Consider the following 18,478-nt stretch of genomic DNA (forward strand, 5'->3'; position numbering starts at 1 on the left):
TCTTGCTACCTGTTTGATATGATCAACTGTGGAAAGGCCTTGAACTTTTGACTGCAGCAGGGAGAACACTTTGAGTTTTGCTCTCATTTCAGCAGGTGCAGGTTTCAAGTCCTTGAAAAACAAATGGTCATTTGCTTTCCTGGTCACCTCTCGCTCAGTTTTGTTCTTGCTGTCATTAGAAATGGCACAAAAACTAGTGAAGGAGAAGGGCTGAAAATAGGGTTCCCTTTCTAACCAAAAAGTTTTTGATGAGCTAACAATGTAAGTAAGTGCAAATCTCAGCTGTGCTGGTCCCGTGACATCACAAACCTTAGGCATAGCAAGTAGCATTCTTGAATGCATCAAAATCTTGTCTTTTAGCATTTAATGCGAGACATTACAAACTAATGAAGAGGAGAAATGTATGCAGTGTTGCTGTAAACCAAATATACAGATGTAAAATAATTAAGAATAAACTGTTCCATAAAAATGCATGTCAATAAAACCCAGTCTGATAAAGTGATTTATGAATAATTTTCTAGAATTACTAAAAAGAATGATTTCTCGTTTGAGGCTCTGGAAGTCTTGAGTCACATTTTTTTTCTTTTAAAAAAATGTCTTAAAACACATGGCTTTACAGCTGCTGCTTGGAAAATATACACCTCCAAAGTCTGACTTTCATTTAAATACAAATGTACAAAATGTAAACTGAGACAATAGAGAAATTTACAAAACTTTTCTTTAAAAATAATAAAGACAAAATTCAGTTCTAGTATGATGCTATTTAAATACGTGCAAGTAGTCATGTTCATTGAATTCTATTGCAATGTTCTAAATAGACAAATTTGATTCACACAGTCTTGAGTGCCACCTCCAAAAACAGACCTGAGTGGAAAATTCTTCTTAAAATGCGAGGCTCCACTGGAAGGAATGGATAGAAAATCTCCATTTTGGGGAGATCCTTTTTTTTTCACTCAACGGTGGAGGCTCTCTCATCCATAGAAGCTCCATAGATTATAGTGGAAGGATGCAACATGTTGTTTCATAAAACTGAGTTGGAACTAGCTGCTTCCAGTGGAGTTTGAACTTACGTGATTTGAATTTAGGTGGTGATTTAAATTGGCCTTTGAATTTGGAGAACTCTTTGAATTGTTCTGATGCTGTAGAAAGAGGAAGACAATTAGCAATTAGATTCCCAAAACATGCCATGCTTTCTTTTAGGCCAACATTGTTCATTTTATGTGACAACATACTGACTGGACTGCAAGATTTTTGTTTGAAGGTCTTTGGATGTAAAATATTCTTCACTTTCTTACCTGTATTCTCTCTAGGTCAGGAGGACCATGGCAGTTCTTGAGGAATGCAGCAAAGACTCACTCGAGCTCCAGGAATCAAATCAATTCACTGCAAAATGTTGGTATCTGCTAAATCTGACTAACACAGAGGATGCCTGCCAATGCTCAGGCATGGTTTTAACCCTACAGAAATATATCGGTCTAAGAATTTTATTGGTGCCTCATGAAAGCCATAATCACATATTATCTGGTCTGTTCTCTTCTCTAGTGTCTTGCTTTCCTGCCATGACTACCTCACTCAACATTTGCATTTCCTTTTTTTTAACACACACATCAAGGGTTTTCACAAGGAACTTATCAAAACCATATAACCATTTCAAAGGGCATTTCAGCATACCACTGAAAAATAGTTTGAGTAAGAAGTTTTCAACCACTGGAAACAAAGCTGATGAAAAATGCTGGAAGTTCTGGCGGTAAAAAAATTGCAAGAGGTAGATGGGAAACCTGGGACAGGCAGTATTAGTCAGGAAATTACAAGGTAACTGTGACAGCAAGTCCTCTCTAAGACACACTTCTTTCTCCTACAAAAATATTACCAGAACACAGCTGTGACACCGGGCATCTATGGGAGGTTCCTTGTCTTCGTCATAAAAGATCTCACCTGTCGTTTAAATATTCTCTGTAGCAATCCTTTCTTGGGTGGCTCTGGGGGGTAGCTTTTGTTTAGGTCTGGTGAAATAGTACCATTTGGTCCAAATACATTCAGTTCTTTGAAACACTCTGTTTCGATCATCTAGTGGAACACAATAAGAATGAAAAAAAGAAATTATACATCTGCATTAAATATATTCCAGTAGTGCTAGGCTGTTCAAAGTCAGGATCAGGACCAGCAGCTTGAGCAATGTGTCAGGAGAGATACCAGTTGAATTCCTGCTGGTGGCTATAGAAGGTAAATAGGATGTATGAAAAAGGGGGGCTGAGTCTGCTCTGCATGTTTGCACATCAGTCTTATTAGAGGTTGTGCCATAAAGCTTTCTGTTCTTTTCTTTAGCACTGTGGAGAATATTGTGTAAAGACAGGCTCATAAAATCCCAGTTATTAGCACTCCTCTGCCCAAGTGAATCTGCTGTTTCATCCAGAGCTGGATTATGAAATCCACTGTTGGCTGTGTTTTGATATCAAACAGAAACAAAGACCCAGATCTGGAAACCCTGGAGCAGTTCAAGGTCCAGAGCCAACTGCTGCAGCTGGGACCCGCTGCAGGTACAAGAGAATGGGTGAGATCAGGATCCCCAACGGAGGAGCCTCCCATTGGGACTTCCAGCCATCCCACAGAAGTTCCTCAGAGCTGGTGTCAAAACACCTCTGCAGAAATCCAGGAGAAGGAAGTACAGTAGGATCCTTGCCAATTTACACCAATATGCGGAGCCAACTGATACGGTCACCTGAACCTGACATCTGTGGTACATTATAGGTCTTGCAAGAGGCCATTTGTAACTTCTGAAAGCATTGGAGCCTGGCAAGTTATCCAGTAGCTATATATTACTGGAAATATACAACTCCTCTTAAACCACCTGCGTTAGGGGTTTTAGTAGAGTAATTTTGCTATGACACATCCTTACCTCATTTTGCCATGGAATAGACACTGATCCTGTGGAAAACTTGGAATAGAAATCATCATCTGTTTGGTCCAGGTTAACTCCTTTCACTGTGGAGAACTGCTCGATGTCTAACACATCCTTGCAGTACACTGCTCTGGGCTATCTCAGCAGAAAAAAAAAAAAAGAAAAAACAGCAAGAGAAAAAAAATACTTCTGAGTCTGACCATGTGCTTTCATTCACAGGTTCAGTCAAGTGAGAATGCCTAACAACAAGTGACTATCTGCATCCTGCTTCTCTAGACTTGCTCTGTCCGCATGTTTATCATCAAAGGCCGACTTCGCATTAAGCATGTTAAGCTTCCCACTTTGAAGTCCTTAAAGCATCAGCGCAGCCAAAGTGGGTTTTAGTCATCCATGTAGCATATGGCAAAAAGGTGAGGGGAAAAGGAGAGAAAGAGCAAGAAAACAAAAATCAAATCCTTCTGTAGTCTTTTCTGTTAGAAAGGGAACAACAGAAAACCAGAGTGTTTATGAGTGACACGCTGGAGACAGCCTTGAAAAGGGACTTCAAGTAGAAGTGTCCTTCTGCTCAGATAGCTGTGCAGTTTGCAGCTTACAAGTTTAAAGGAATGTATACTAATTGCTAAAGAAAACAGAAGAGGTTTGGCATTTTTCAATTGTTTTTATTAATAGCTCAGCTGCTGGAAGCTGTCCAGAATCACCTCTATTAACTCTTTTAACTTGGCTGCCTTTCTTCAAACAAATAGTCAAATGGCTTCGCCTTTTTAAACTGCTTAATTTTCTGGGATGACAAAGACAGGAATCTTTGCAGTGATGCTGCTTTTAGCTCATATTCCAGCAGTCAGCCACAGAAAGCAGAAATAGTTATCACAGGCTACCTGTCATAGTTAGTGTGGTCATCCGCATGCCTAGAGTTAGTGTGGTCATCTGACGTGCCCATCAGCAGCACAGTTACCCTTTGATGAGCAGGAATAATTGAAGGGTGGCTTGTGGGACTAGCCTGACCTGCTGAACTCAAGCATGGGTTCAATCCTACTGTCTACGCATGGTGCCATGACTGCACAGCCCAGGGGTCCAACCATGCAGTGTTTTATCTAGATCTGAGCAGCGTGATCAAACAAATCACGCTGATTCCTGATGGAAGTCTTAGTTGCTGGAAGCTGCATCCCTCTGCATTCCTGATGGCTGCAGTCCACAACATTGTTGTGGAGACAGAGTAGTCCAGAAAAGGATGGAGAGACATGGGTTGGACTAAAAACTCTGCCATTGGCTATATAGCTTTGAGTGATTCAGCTGAATTCCATAAAGACTTGGAAATCTATGGATGAAGTGTGCAATAAATTAAATTAGGGGTAGCTCTTGAGTTCCCAATAAATACCCATAAAAATTTATGTGCCTCTGCTTTAGCAAATATGTCTATAAGAAGTGCCTTCTAGGCCTTACATGCCACAGTTAAGCTTTTAATACACTCTGGTGGATCCCAGATTTGAGACCAGAATTTTCTAATTTTCTACATCAGAAAGAAATAGTAGTTTGTCTCCTATTTCTTCCCACTAAAGCAGGTCGTAACACCATGGGCTAATTGGCAGGAATAACTAGGCCACATAGTAAAATGTAAAGCAAAACCAGAGCAGCTAAAGTAAATTTTTGTAGCGTTCAAACCACTTTGGTTTGGTTGAGTTTGCAGCAATGTGAATGAGAGCTGCCAAAATATTACTTTCCTTAATATGTTAAAATGGCAGTGTTTACTTAGAACCATATGGGAACTTTAAGGATAGAGGATCTAGCCAGAGAGAGAGCCCTGCAGGAGGAAAATAATCAGATAACTCTGTGCACTGGGGTAGAGACGGATACCACAAAAGGGTGGAAAAAGTTTTTTTGTTGCCAATGCAACAAAGACTTTCAGTGTGTGTGAGGCTGGTGTGTAAACCTGAGTAAGGACTCAGTGCTGGGTTCCACACCCCAGGAACACTTACAAGTTCAAAATGCTCTCTCAGCTCCAAGTCACCTCCTTTGCTTGAGGTGACACTTGATACCTGAACCTGGTTCAGACACACTGTAATAAATGCCTGTTTTCATGATGAGCCAGTCCGTTCCTCAGTTCCGTAGAGCTTTGGACTTGTAATTCTGGTTTCACCTCAGCATATATATCTAGATATCTGTATGCATACATGTGTCTTTCATTGGTTCCGAGCACCACCTGGTCCTGAGCGTACTTATTCTCACACTACTACCGTGGACAAGGGAATACAAAGGTTCCCAGTTTAAAGATTGGGAACTGAGGCATGAACAGACTGAGTGGTGCCTCCAGTGTCACACAGGAAGACTGTGGTAAAGTGAGCGGGAATGAATCAAGCCCCAGGTTACCACTCTGCATGGAGGCCCACCCACCCTGCATGCACATGTCTACGGAGCAGCTCTCCTCTTCCTCCCAGCCTCCTCTCTCCAGCCCTATCGCTTATCACATCTTCCTAGGGCAGCTACCCATGCAGAGAGTGATGACAGCTCTAAGAGAGGGACGTTATTTTAGAAACAAATCTCTTGAAAGAGGCCACTGGGGGTTCTTCATATTGTACTTACATCAGGGACAAAGGGAGGATCCAGCATTCCTGCTTCTAACCGCTTGAAATTCATGCTCTTGAAAAAGGGGTGCCTCTTCACTTCTGTTGCACCTTCCCCTTGACATCCTAGCCGCTGCTTCACGTCTTTGGTGAGGAGCTGAAACATGCCAAGAGGAATGGTAAGGACGTCAGAAAAGCAAGAGCTCCGCAAAGATATTTTTATCTCCAGTTGGTTTTGAATGTGCCCAGAGGGAAGTACAGAGGGGAATTGTAATTGCTGTTACTTAATGACCAAAGTTAAACGGATTAGGACTGCACTGTTCTACATGCTGGTGAAACCCTTTGAAAATTACTGGCTGTAAAGTGTTTACAGTCAAAACAGAGACTGTTGCTTCTGCTTACTTTCAGTGAACGCTTTCTAGAAGAAGCCTGACATACCCTAATAACACATACAGCATATTCATAAGTAAGTCCCATGTGCTTTTTCTCAGTTCTTTTTTTTCTTGTTACTCTTGTAAGAATAATTTTCACGTGTTGCTTAGGCCGAATGACTTCACTATCAAATTGTATTTCCCTCCACCCATTGCAGTATATTCCAGTACATCACATGACACATGGAACCAACCCTTTGTGCTGATGGGCTTATCTCTGCTGAACTCAAGGGGAGTTTTGTCCATGGAGCCAGTATCAGTAACCATCCTCAGTTCAGCCTTGTTTGTTTTCAGAGAAGGGCAATGCACCACCTCCACCTGCTACAGCAAGTCCTGCCTGTTTGGTGGGAACCTGTAATGGACACTAACTGAACTCAGCATCCTTGGTCTGTTAGATAAGCAGGCCCATGAACACAAACACAGGGGTTGTAGGTCCTGGAAGACTTTCTATGGATGGACTAATTGATCTGCAAGAGACCAGCTCAATGGAAGAACAATTCTGGCACAGAGTAGTTGGTGGATGAGGAGACAGAACATGTAGCCAAATCTTCACCAAAACGCCTCTTCTTTTAAATCATATGTGTAGAATCAAGTAGGCTAAATCAATGTCTTAAGAGATCACATCTAAACAGTTGAAGAGAGGCAGAGCTCAGCATGAAAATGACTGACGCAAAAAGACCATCACTTGGGAGAGGGACCTTTCTAAATGTACCACTGACTTCAGGCAACCTGCTGAAAACTGAAGGTTCACAAATTTCTGTCCTTTTTTTCCTTCCATTCATGTTTGAGGAAGCCTGCATGATGCTCTCTTAGACAGAGGAGGGAAAATATAACTCCGAACTCACCATAGTCTGCCCAGATATTTCAACTGCCTACTAAAGAGATGGGTAACATGTGCCTTAGTACAACAGAAAACAAAACATGCATTGAAATGCATTCTTCACTATGAGGGTGGTTCATCACTATGAGGGTGGTGAGGCTGAACAGGTTGCCCAGAGAACTGGTGGATGCCCCATCCCTGGAAGTTCGAGGTCAGTTTAGATAGAGCTTTAAGCAAGCTGGTCTAGTGGAACAGTGGTCCCTGCCCATGGGAGGGGGGTTGGAACCAGATGATCTTTAAGGTACCTTCCAACCCAAACCATTCTATGATTCTAAGAAAATGGTCGAGATTAGCTTTGCTGGAGTCTCCACTCTGGGGGAAAAGACTACATACTTACTTACACTGTAACATCATGGAAGGAATAAGAACACCAGCCCTTTTCGACAGGAAGGGTATGCCTCCTGGAGCCGAGCATGCAGCCAGGCAGACACCCCACCGCTCAGCACTTTTGGTACCTCGATTTCTAAACGGCTGCTTGAAGGAAAGGGCTGAGCCAGCCCGCACTGACCCCAAGGCTACCCCCACCGCCGGCTGGGGAAGGGAAGGGAAGGGAGAGGGGCCGGAGGGCGAATCCCGGCGCGGCCCCGTCGGAGGGGAGCGCGGCTGCCGGGCGCGCCGGCGGCCGCCGGGGGGCAGCAGAGGAAAGGGCAGCGCGGCCGGGCAGCGCAGCGCGGCCGGGGCGGCGGCGGGGCAGCGCGGGGCGGCGGCCGGGCCCGGCCGGGGGCGGCGAGGCGTTCCGGGCCCCCGGGGAAGGACCCCGAGGAGGAAGTGGCCTTGGAGCTGTGTCGGGGACTCTGCCCTGGGGTAGGAGGGGACTGGTGCCTGGGTGCCCGGGGGAGGGAAAAGTTCGCGGCTCACCTCCTCCGTCTCCAGCTTTGCCGCTCCAAAGCGAGAGCTGAAAAAGCAGCAACCTCCCCTTGCCCCCTCCCCAGGTGGGCTGTGCAGACCAATCGCAGTGAAATGATGAGCAAACTCGCTGGGACTGCCTGCCTGCGGGGACCTCAGCGCCCATGCAGGACAGTGGGGTGGTTTGGCTTCTCTGAGCATCTGAGTCCGTGAAGGGACTGAGCCCTTGGGAGCCCCCCTGGATAAGTCCCCGGGGATCTTACCAGCTGTGCCTGGCAGCCAGGGCAGGCAGCAAACTGAGCTGTACCTTGCAGCGCCTGGCTGGGGCTCACTTAGGAGAGCAGGAGGCAAATGGCTTTGGGGAGGGTCGGAGAGGAAGAGAAGTGTTGCAGGCGATCAGGGAGACAACCAGGTGCAGCCCTGCAGGAGGCTGGGAACGGGGAGCCAGGCAGCTTCCCCGCTAAGGCAAGGTTGTCTCGAGATGCTGCTTGTAGGCTTTCCAGGTTTTCCAGCCCCAGTACCCTCTGGTTGTGTTGCTGTCTCAGCCACATCATCTCAATGAGGAACCTTGAAAGAACTCTTTGTTGTTAATGGTAATCTTTCCTCTGCTGTCTGGCTAGAGCTGGGTTTTCTTCTCTTTATCATGGGTTTACAGGGTCACAGCTCTTTAGGCTTCCCTGAATGCTCTGCTACCCCCTGGGCATCAGTGGTTTTCTTATCTGACTTCCACAGCCTTCTCAGTTCTGCATTTTTTTGCTAGGGCTCTCATTTCCAGACTGAGACAGCAAATGGCTTTGGCAATCAGTGTGCCCATGTGTGCAGAGACCATCCTCCAGCCAGTCCTGAGCAAGCTACAGTGGCAGAGGCCAAGCAGCCAGAAGAGGCGGTGAAGGGGTTTGTGGGACATAAGAGTTTTCTGCTCAGCTCTTTCTGCCTCAGCAGCAGCAATAGCCAGAGCAGACTGTATGGATTGAGGGATGGGGAAAAAGCTAGTGGTTCTGGCCACAACAGCAACTTCCAGCTTCCACATAGCAATGTCCCTTTCTTCCTCACTGTTTCCTCTGCTGCTGTCTATGTGGTGACATCTGGTCTGACTGGTCACCACGACTGGCTGGTTCATAGAGACGGAGAAAGACTTGAAGAAACATCTCTATGCCTTGCCACTTAGATTCATGTGATACAGCACCACATTGATCCAGCTCATAGAAAAAGATCTTTTTCAGGGCACTTCTCTGGAGCTTGCTTTCCCTCGGGACAAGGAAGAAGGGATGTTTTGCTTTCAGATCTTTTCATGAGACTTTCAGCTCTCAGGGTCTTGAGGTAAGGTTTTTTGTTGTGTTTGGGGTTTTTTTTTCTTTTTTGGGGGTGGGGGTGGGGTGGTTCATTTGTTTGTTTTAAATCCCAGCAGGCATATGGATTTAGCCTACGTGAAGAAGATTGCTTTGGAATTTCTAGTCAAGATCTGGTTTGCTCTATTGTGGCTGGGCAGAGAAGACAAAAGTTCTTTTGATCTCCTACTCTCATGTTGAGAGGACTTTCCTGACAGGTGGAAAGAAGAATCTGAAGGCAGAAGGACCACTTTTACTACCCATGGCTCTGATACACTTTTGGAAATGATACCTTGAAGCTCTCAGGAACAGTGCTGCTGAGAAGCAAGTTGTAGTAGGAAGGGGCAGATTTGGACTTGCCTGCAGATGATAAAGGAGGCCTCTGCAGTTTCTGCTCTACAAGTCAGCTGTGAAGGGAAGAAAGGGGGTGACTTTCCTGTCTGCACAGCCAGTAATTCTCATGCCTCTGGACTAAGTGGGAAGACCAAGCTAATCTGGGAATTTATGCTTGCCAGGCTGTAAATGTTAGAAGTTTTTTGGAGTGTGCGGTCAGATAGGGTACTTGAGGATAGAAAAAGGCTTTCTGGGGATTCCTGAGGTCCTCTGTGATAAACAAGGGAGTATTCAGTAACCTCAGATGCACGAAGGAAGCCTCTGGAGCATGAATGCAGTTGGTCATGGGTGTCTGGCCACTGCAGGCTGAATGACACAAAAGGGAACAGGCCACTGGGAATAGGCTGCGACTGAAAGACCACAGAAAGGAGAGGATTCTCCTGCAAAGCCCTGCTGCAGGGGAGCAGCTGCCTGTCTCTTGAGGAGAGTTCCAATGGAGGAAAAATAAGAAATTAATGGAATTTGGTAAGCTGTAGCTGCAGCCAGCTCTAGAGATGGCAACAGATGATATCACACACTTCTCCTGGCTTCTGTTGTGGATATCAAGAGATAGCATGGACTAGAATATTTTCCAGAAGGGAAAGTCCTTTCTTTCTCCAAGGAATAATGAGTCTTCTACCATTTCCTGAAGCCTCGGCAGCTTTCTGCAATAGTAAACCTGTGTAATAACCTGAAATATGCATCCCATTTGGGAATCTGACCAGGGAAATGAAACAGAGATAACAGCTGAATGTTTTGAGTCATCTCTACACTTTTGTTTAATTCAGTTTCAAAAGATGCATTTGATATGAATAGGGAGCAGAACAAAAGCAACTACATCAGGCTGATGACAAGGCCTCCTGGGACAACAGTGCAATGACCCAATCAAACATAATTTAAATGTAATTCTACAGCCAAAGCCTATGGAGAATTCACAGAGCTTCAGATCTAAAGATGGCTTAGGCCATCCAACCATGCATGAAGTTGATACCAAGCAGCAGAGCTTTATGTTTGGTAACAAAGGCTCCAGATGACACTGGCTGTATGTAAATGGTGGCAGGATTTAGTCTACAGAGTTATGGGCAAAGCGTAACTAGAACAGGACTTTCAAAGAAGAGTCTTGAGTAGCAGCGGTGAAGTTACATTAAGATATTTTTCTTGATATAAAGAACTCTCTGATACTTTCATGTCACTCATTTGATCCCCGCTGGGGATCAATGTCTGAGACTTTTTCCATGACTTGGTTTTGTTTCCTTTACAAAAAGAAACAACTGTTGTGAGGATTGCTAAAAAAAGCCAACAGTCCCCAAAGCACTACTTTATCTTCATGTGATCAGTCAGTTCACATCCACATCATACCATGTAATAAATAACTCAAAGTCCTAAGATGTTAGTCCTAAAATTATAGGAGCAAGGGAAACTTTTTGTAGGGTAAGAGTGCAAAAAATTGCTGCTCATGAAAGGAGAAAAGGGAAATGGTAAAACCACTTCCATTGACCCAGCTGATCAAGTAGTTTAAGGGATCACCTAGATAAATTTCAACCCTGAAACAGAAGTAAACATACTATTTTTAACAATTTTTAGAGAACAGAAAAGTAATACTATGGTCACCTCTCAATAACTAAATGAGACAAGACAGTGGTGTGGGAACTGAAGATGCCAGCATGACATAAATGGCTGTATGCTTATGGAATCACAGCCCAATCTGGCCAACTGAAGAGTCAAAACTCTCTCAGGCGTGGGTGACAATTAAGCTTATTGCAAAGGCTTACTACAGAAGATTCATTATTATTAGCTATTATTATTATTAGCAATAGCGATAGCAATGATAATTATTTGAAGAGCACCTTGATGTGTGTGAGGTGCCTCTCAAGAGAGATAAAAGAGCAGTTATTCTCAGACAGCCCTGATAAACTTTTAGGTGTCATAATGTGTGAACGAGTTGGTTTCCAGGGGTGAAAACAGAGAGAAGGGATGAAAGCAGGCAGGAGCAGCAGCAGGATAATGACAGAGTTTCTGGTGGTGAGTGAGGAAGAGAAAAAATTGCTTTTAGGGAAAAAAGAATCCATCATCTTTTAGTTGGTTGGGGAGGCACTTTGGGAAGGGAATGGAGATCAGAATCACAGAACAGCTGAGGCTGGAAGGCGCCTCTGGAGATTGTCTAGTCCAATCCCTCTGCTCAAAGCAGAGTCACCTAGAGTAGGTTGTTCAAGGCCGTGTCCAGTTGGGTTTTGGATATCTCCAAGTGTGGAGACTCCACAACCTCTCTGGGCAACCTGTTCCAGTATTTGACTACCCTCACCATGGAAAAGTGTTTCCTGATATTCAGAGGGACTCTCCTGTGTTTCAGTTTGTGCCCATTGCCTCTTGTCCTGTCACTGGGCACCAAACGAAGAGTTTGGCTCCATCTTCTTTGCACCCTCCCATCAGAGATCCCTTTTGCGGAGTGAAATGGGAGCTGCAGGAATAAGAAGTGGCAGGGAAGACAGTCTGCAGGAAACACAGACAAACAGGACACTGACAGAGTGACAGAACAGCACAGCAATATGGGGCCATCCAATACTGTTGACTTGAATGCACTTCAAGTCACATCTTTGGATGCAAGACTGCACTTGTCAGGGAAAACACGCGCGTTCATCAAGGAAGTACAAGTCATAACAACAACAAACAGGGAGCATTTCCTAGAAAGATTGGATTTTTTCACAGAAAAAACACACCATGAAGCAGTTATGATATATGGGAACTATGGGTTGGGGAGCTTCCCAGAAAGCCAGCTGCCCCTGTTCCTAATTATTTATTATTCATCTCTGTTTCAGTCCAAAATGAGGGCTGATTTATGGGAAGTGACTTACAAAATGAAACATGGAAATATGGGATGGATGATGATTAACGGGAGCTATGATATGTGCCTGCAAAAATGCAAAGAGCGTAAACATCCAAGAGGGGAAGGTTGACATGGGGTGACACTAAAGGGTTTTTATATGAGTAAATTAATAGAGACAGTATATTTCCTGATGGAGATGCTATTAGCTCATGGAGTAAGCTTTGAAGAGAAGGTTAGGAGATGTCGTGGAAAACACATTCCCGACTCCTGCCCTGAAGACTCCACTACAGGAAAGTCTTTTGTGTTGGATCTTTGTGAAGGCTCAAGTTGGATTTATGTACTGCAACTTTATGCTTCATTTTGCAGGTATGATGGGTACTTAATTATCACTTTTGTGTTTCCTTATTAAGATGCTGATACAAAGCAACAAAGTTCTGGTTTTCAATATAAAGAGCAAAAAGTATTTGAGAAAATATATTTGAATCATGGGTTTTTAAAATATCACTTGATAAAATAGATGACTTTTGGATGGAAAACCACAAATGCCATCATGCTCAGTATCAGAAATAAGGCTCTTCCAGCCTTAAGGCACAGTAATTTCAATGCATTAATGCTCAAAAATAACAGGGTTATCTTTGGATCCATTAAGTGTTTCCACAGACCACCTAAATAAACATGCCACGTGATTGGACAGTGAAGCAGTACTGATTTACACATAGTTCATAGTTCCCTGAGGCAAGGGAATGAACTAGATGACTTCCTGAGGTCCCTGACTCCCTGAAACCGTAGACTCTATGGCTTGAATATGAAGATGACCACTACAGTATAATGACTTTCACTGTCTACTCCCTTGGATGTGGTAGGTCATCTCCAGCACTATCCCATCAATGTGACATTTAATTCTTCTCAGCTTTAAGTTCTCATGGGCTTGGTTATTTTGAAAGTATACTTTCATTCTATTATGCCTCATGCCTGCAACTAACTACTGAACAACCAACAAAAATATAATTTTTGCCTCATGACATTTTCATTTCATGCTAACAACAGGACATGCACAAACTCTCTGCCACTCCAGCAGATGCTGCTCCTCACCTGGTGGGAGTTGAGATGCTACTAGAGAAGAGATAGCAGGCTGTTTGAGCACATGAAATGGTCTGTAAGAGCCTGTGGCTGTCCTAGATCCTCCCACGCTGACTTCACTGGGGGCTCTGAATCGCAGATTAAGGGCAGTGAATGGCCTAGAGTATCTATCAAGAGTGATGTCAGTTAATTACTACCCCTGGGATTCAGCAACGAGTTGGTGCACTGTGAGTTAATGACTTCCAGGCACGATACTTGGCAATACTACCATTATTATTTTGCAAGGAGACTTCAATGTCTCTTCATGAAGCCAGCCAACCAGATTGTTGTTGATCTGCTGTTTGCTTGCCTGTTGCACAAGATATTGGTGAAACTCTCACTACCTATTTGTTGACCTTTCTTTCCCTTCATTCTCTCTCTACCAGTATACACAGATATGTCATTGTCTCCAAAGGAGACTTCACTCTTCAGCAAACAACATCAAGAAAAAGGCCACATCCCTTTCCAAATTACAATTCAGCCTTCCAAAGATGGATGTCGAGAAGACATTGATGAATTCAGACACAGCTTTGAGATTTCTCAGAGGGTTTGAGGATTTCCATTGTCAGACATGGCTATTGTGCTACGAAAATGACTCCCAGCTGAAAGAGTGAGAAAACATTTTACAGGACAGCTCAACAGTATTAAAAAAAGCTGGATACCCCGGCACCCTGGGGGAAAAGATGCTAACAAAGTTAGTGCGATGGGGTGGGACAACATTTGAGAGTCACAATAATTTCATTGCATAATCTTTGTCCTGCTTACCCCCAGCTCTCACCAAAGACAATGGAAGCATGGGGTTTTCAGTTCCTTGCAGGAGACAATCAGAGTCTTGCATCATCAAGTCTTTTTTATTTTTTCTACAAGATTATAAAAGACAGAAATGCATTCTTGACTGCAAACTAACATTCAAAGTCTCACGAGAATAGATGCCGCTCCCTTGGCCATAAAACTTTGGAGAGGACTCAAGATGACCGTGATGAATCTCATGGAGAAGCAAGCCCAAATAAACACAACTTGAATGAATAGGGAATGCAGTCATCCCATCAACAGATGAGCTTGGTTAGTCCTTGTCTCTGCAGCCCCTCTATGGTACTGTGTTACTGCTCAAACCGTGTCAGATACAGCTTGCTAATGAAGCTGCCACACTGGGCCTTCAAGCCCCTTACCATTTTACAGATGGACTTGGCCTCCTCAGAAAACTTATGGGAGTACACCTCTTCTGTCTCCAGCACTCTTCTGTCCACTTCTTCCCTCTTCACCTTCTCTTTCCTTCCACGAAATGGTGATTGCCCAGCAATCATTTCATAAATGAGACAGCCTAGCCCCCAGTAGTCAGGGCTGAGGGTGTATCTCTGGTTGTTCAACACTTCTGGAGCTGTGGAGGAGAAAGATGTGTCTTGTGGAAATGCTTGATATTTGCATAAGCAAAAAAATTAAATCTCTAGAAGTTCAATTTTGGTGACTGAATTCACATGCACAGAGAATGGTGGGTAAAATATAAAAATACCTCCTGATTTCTATCGATGGCATTACAGAAAATGCAGCATGCTACATGCCATGTTTTTTTTGATCTGCATGTTCCATGCCATGTGCATGTTGTCTTCTGATTTCTCTACCAAGTCAGACCAATTAAAAAAACAAAAAGAAGTTGAAGCTAAGTATTAAGCAGAGGTCAAATCTTAAGAGTCCTTCCAGATTTCTCCATTTAGGGAAGAAACATACATCCTGTAAACAGCAGTGACATTTCTTCAAAAGCAAATTCTGTCTTTTTGCTCAATTTATAACTTACTTTTTCCCCCCTTTAAAAACCAAATCCATTTATTTTGTGTTGCAACCATCCAGTGTGCTTTGGGCATATAGTCACTGTCTTGCAGGCTTCCCCACTTCCATACATGGGTACAAACACACACACGCATGCTTACAAGCACAGTCTTAGTGTGCGCACAAACTCACACTGAGTTAACAAAATTTAGACATGACAACTGATTTGCTTGCTTTCATTAAAGTCTCCGTATGGTGTAACAGTGGCTCATATCAGCTAGTTTCTATTTAGCCAAATAAGCACAAGCAATTTTTATTCCAAGAAATATGCCCACCCAGAGAATGCATGAAAATAATTACACTGAATTTAGAAAACAGATCTAGTTAAATCAGGGAGTGTGTTTCTTACCAATGCACAAAACTCTACTCTTCTTTTGTGCAGCCTCCCCTGCTCCTAGGGGAGGACTCAAGATGACTGTGGTCAAGATGACCATAGGTACGGACTTACCCATTTTATCATCAACATGCAAATACATTTTAACTATTATACAAAGTAGCAACTAGAAAGAAACCTTTCTTTTATGCACATAACCCTCCTAAAATAAATCTATGCTAAACACACTAATATCCCAGTTGTTGTCTCTTCTTTTAATTTTCTTTGCCAATTTAGGATTATAGACCAGTCTCATTAAGAGCAGCTGTGGTCCATCCTTTTGCCCACTTCTGATTTCCACTAGCATGACTCCATGGTGGGTTGCTGCAGGGAACTGGACCCAGCTGACTGTGAATCTTTTTTTATTCTTTTTCTTAAGCCTACATGGCAGAAAGATCTCAAAAACTCAAGTAATCTCAGCAAATTATCGAAAAGATAAGATACTGAAGACTTACCCATATACCCTACGGTTCCTACTCTTCCACGGATTGATTCACCCTCGGGGATTTTAACAGCTAGACCCAAATCAGATATTCTAATATGGCCTGGAAGGGAAAAAGAAACAAAACAACACAGAACAGATATAATAACATGACCCAAATTAGTTCAAAAACACAACTGCACACAAAAACACATCGCTGCAATACTCTTGCAATTTACTGTTGAGACTTTTTAAGAAAAGACTGTTCTGAATCACTGAATTGGAGCAGTTTCATTGATAAGGAAAAGAGGAATGATTAAGGGTGTTATAATGCAGGGAAAGTAATTTTATCAGTGAGGCTATGGACTAGAGTGGATTGAGTTAGGTATTTTAAAACCAACTGAAAAAAGGCAATGAGGAGCATGCTGTAGGGAACTGATCACAGAGGATGGATGGGCTGACATAATTCTGTAACTCTCTGATGGCTGAAGGAGCTACATCTGGTCTGTAAGTCAGCACGAGATTTGATTATCGCTGCCTTCAGCAACAAATGGCTACCTGGGTTTGCATAAAATGAGAGCTGGCTCACCAAAGGATGAAAGTACTTTTGGAAATGGAGTGGGGAGCACAGATTTAGAAATCTCGACTCCCTTTGTGTTGTGTCAGCCTTGCAACAATAAGGATGGAAAAACAATGGAAAAAGGCACGACACCCCCAGCAAAGCCGCGCTCCCGAGAACAGGCCCCGCTGAGCAGCACGGCGGCTTCATTCCACCCGTGCGGTGAGCTCTAGCTCTAGCACACACACCCACCCCAAGACAGAAGTATTAGTGTATGCTGAGCCTCTTAGTCACTTGAGAGCATTATTTGTCTTTGTACAATATATATCCTAAAACTAACTTAATCTACTTTACTGTGAAAGCATCTCTGTAAACCTCTGAGACTTACCATAATCATCTAGCAGGATATTTTCTGGCTTCAAATCTCTGAAAATGAAAGATACCAGTTATTTGTATGAAGCTGGTTTTGATAACATAACCATATGACAGTGTGTGAGTGCATTTATTACTAGTAATAAACCAATTGAGTGTCAACTCAAACAGCAAGGAACTCATGAAACCAATACAACTTTCTACAACTCACTTCAGAGATAGACTGAAACCATATGTCTTTTTCTAAACCGGAGTTACATTTTTTCACTAAGCCAAGCTTTTAGTTCCTAATCCACTCTATGATGGACTCATCCATCTAGTCCAGTAAGCCCTGTAAACCAAGCCCTGTAGCCCAGCGTGTTGTTATATCTCTGTAACATTTTCTGTTATAAAATCCTTTTTTAAAAAGAAAAATATTTTAAATTTTAAAATATTTAATTTGCATATGAAAATGGAAATAGCAATCTGTTGGGTTCAAATTTTCTATGCCCAGCATCTGACTCAGACCAAATATGTGAATGTGTGCACATGCACTTACGTGCATGTGTAATAATTTCAGCGAGTTTGGAAAATGAGGGGCAGAGGGGGTAATGCTGTGCCCAGATTAAGATCCTTCTTACAAACTTTTGTGAAACTCTAGTGCCTGTGTGGTTTGGAGCAACGCCATGAAAATTGGCAAGGTGGTCACTCTGATGTCAAAGATGTGCCTTTTACTGCTCTTGTGAAAAAAAAATTCCCAAATCTGGCCAAGTTATAAACTTCTGAAAAAAATAATCTCAGTTTTTATATATTTAGCAGAGCCTTGGCAGGTCATTCTTCTGAAAGGTTTGTCTGCACCAAACCCATTCCACCAGTTGCTGCTGCTAGATGCTGCCCAGGCCAGCCACGCTCAAGTCCCCTTGCTTGACCAAGGCTGTTTTCCAAACCTGGGAGCTGCGCACACCTTTGCAGCCGCCGCCGCCGTTCCTGGGTGCGGTGGGCTGCTGTCGGGGCAGGAGCCAGGCGGGCTCCTTCCCGTCCTCCCCGTGCCGCCAAGCAGGGACAAGGCACAGCCTGCTGCTAGTGCAGAGCGGGAATGAAGCCAGCCTGGGAGATGGGACCTGGAGGTGTCAGAGGGAAGATGGGGACGTGCTGGGCAGGGAGCATCCCAGAAGGGCCGTGTGACGGGAGCCGGCTGTGCTGGCTCCGGAGCCTGAATAAGGCACCAGTGCGGCAGGGTGAGGCAGGAAAAAACGTATTGCTGCAATTCACAACATCATGCCATGACATTTATCTGATCAGCTCCTACTGAAACGCAGCGTTTAGCCTGGTGCAAATCCAAGAACTGCTTGGCCTCATCTTTTTTTAAGGCCTCCTTGCATTTGTGAACCAGCTTGATTCTGTTAGCTTCCCAGCATGACACATTTCTTTTCAAAGAGCAAAGAGAGGGGGGTGTGCAAGAGAAACCCTCGCACCAGGAGATCAGTGCATTGCACAGAGTCTGTGCAGGAGCCCGCCCTGTGTTTCAAGCTGTACCACTCCGGTGTCGTGAATTTTCCTGTGAGTGGAGAGGGGTATTTTATAGTTTTGACAATTTCAAAACTTGTCTCGTTTTTATTTATTATTTCAAGCAAGAACACAGAGGGCTGTGAACAATCTCCTCTTCTTGCTTGCTTCAGACCCTCTTGACCTC

At 43.7% G+C, this 18,478-nt stretch overlaps 1 protein-coding gene across 2 annotated transcripts in view; it reads right to left on the reverse strand.

Moving 5' to 3' along the window:
* Positions 1-349: 349 nt before the first annotated feature.
* The window catches only part of GRK5 (G protein-coupled receptor kinase 5), a 170,295-nt gene continuing 152,166 nt past the window's right edge, over positions 350-18,478 (reverse strand). For both annotated transcript variants that reach the window (XM_082310119.1, XM_082310118.1), the window contains 7 exons: positions 16,823-16,860; positions 15,910-15,999; positions 14,427-14,635; positions 5,477-5,614; positions 2,897-3,034; positions 1,936-2,067; positions 350-1,139 (listed from right to left, as the gene is read on the reverse strand). In XM_082310119.1, coding sequence (XP_082166245.1) covers positions 1,041-1,139; positions 1,936-2,067; positions 2,897-3,034; positions 5,477-5,614; positions 14,427-14,635; positions 15,910-15,999; positions 16,823-16,860 — 844 coding nt within the window. In that variant the 3' untranslated portion in view covers positions 350-1,040. The remainder of the gene's footprint in view (positions 1,140-1,935; positions 2,068-2,896; positions 3,035-5,476; positions 5,615-14,426; positions 14,636-15,909; positions 16,000-16,822; positions 16,861-18,478) is intronic.

The sequence above is a fragment of the Platalea leucorodia genome, assembly GCF_965183815.1.
Source record: "Platalea leucorodia genome assembly, chromosome: 4".
Classification (NCBI taxonomy): domain Eukaryota; kingdom Metazoa; phylum Chordata; class Aves; order Pelecaniformes; family Threskiornithidae; genus Platalea; species Platalea leucorodia.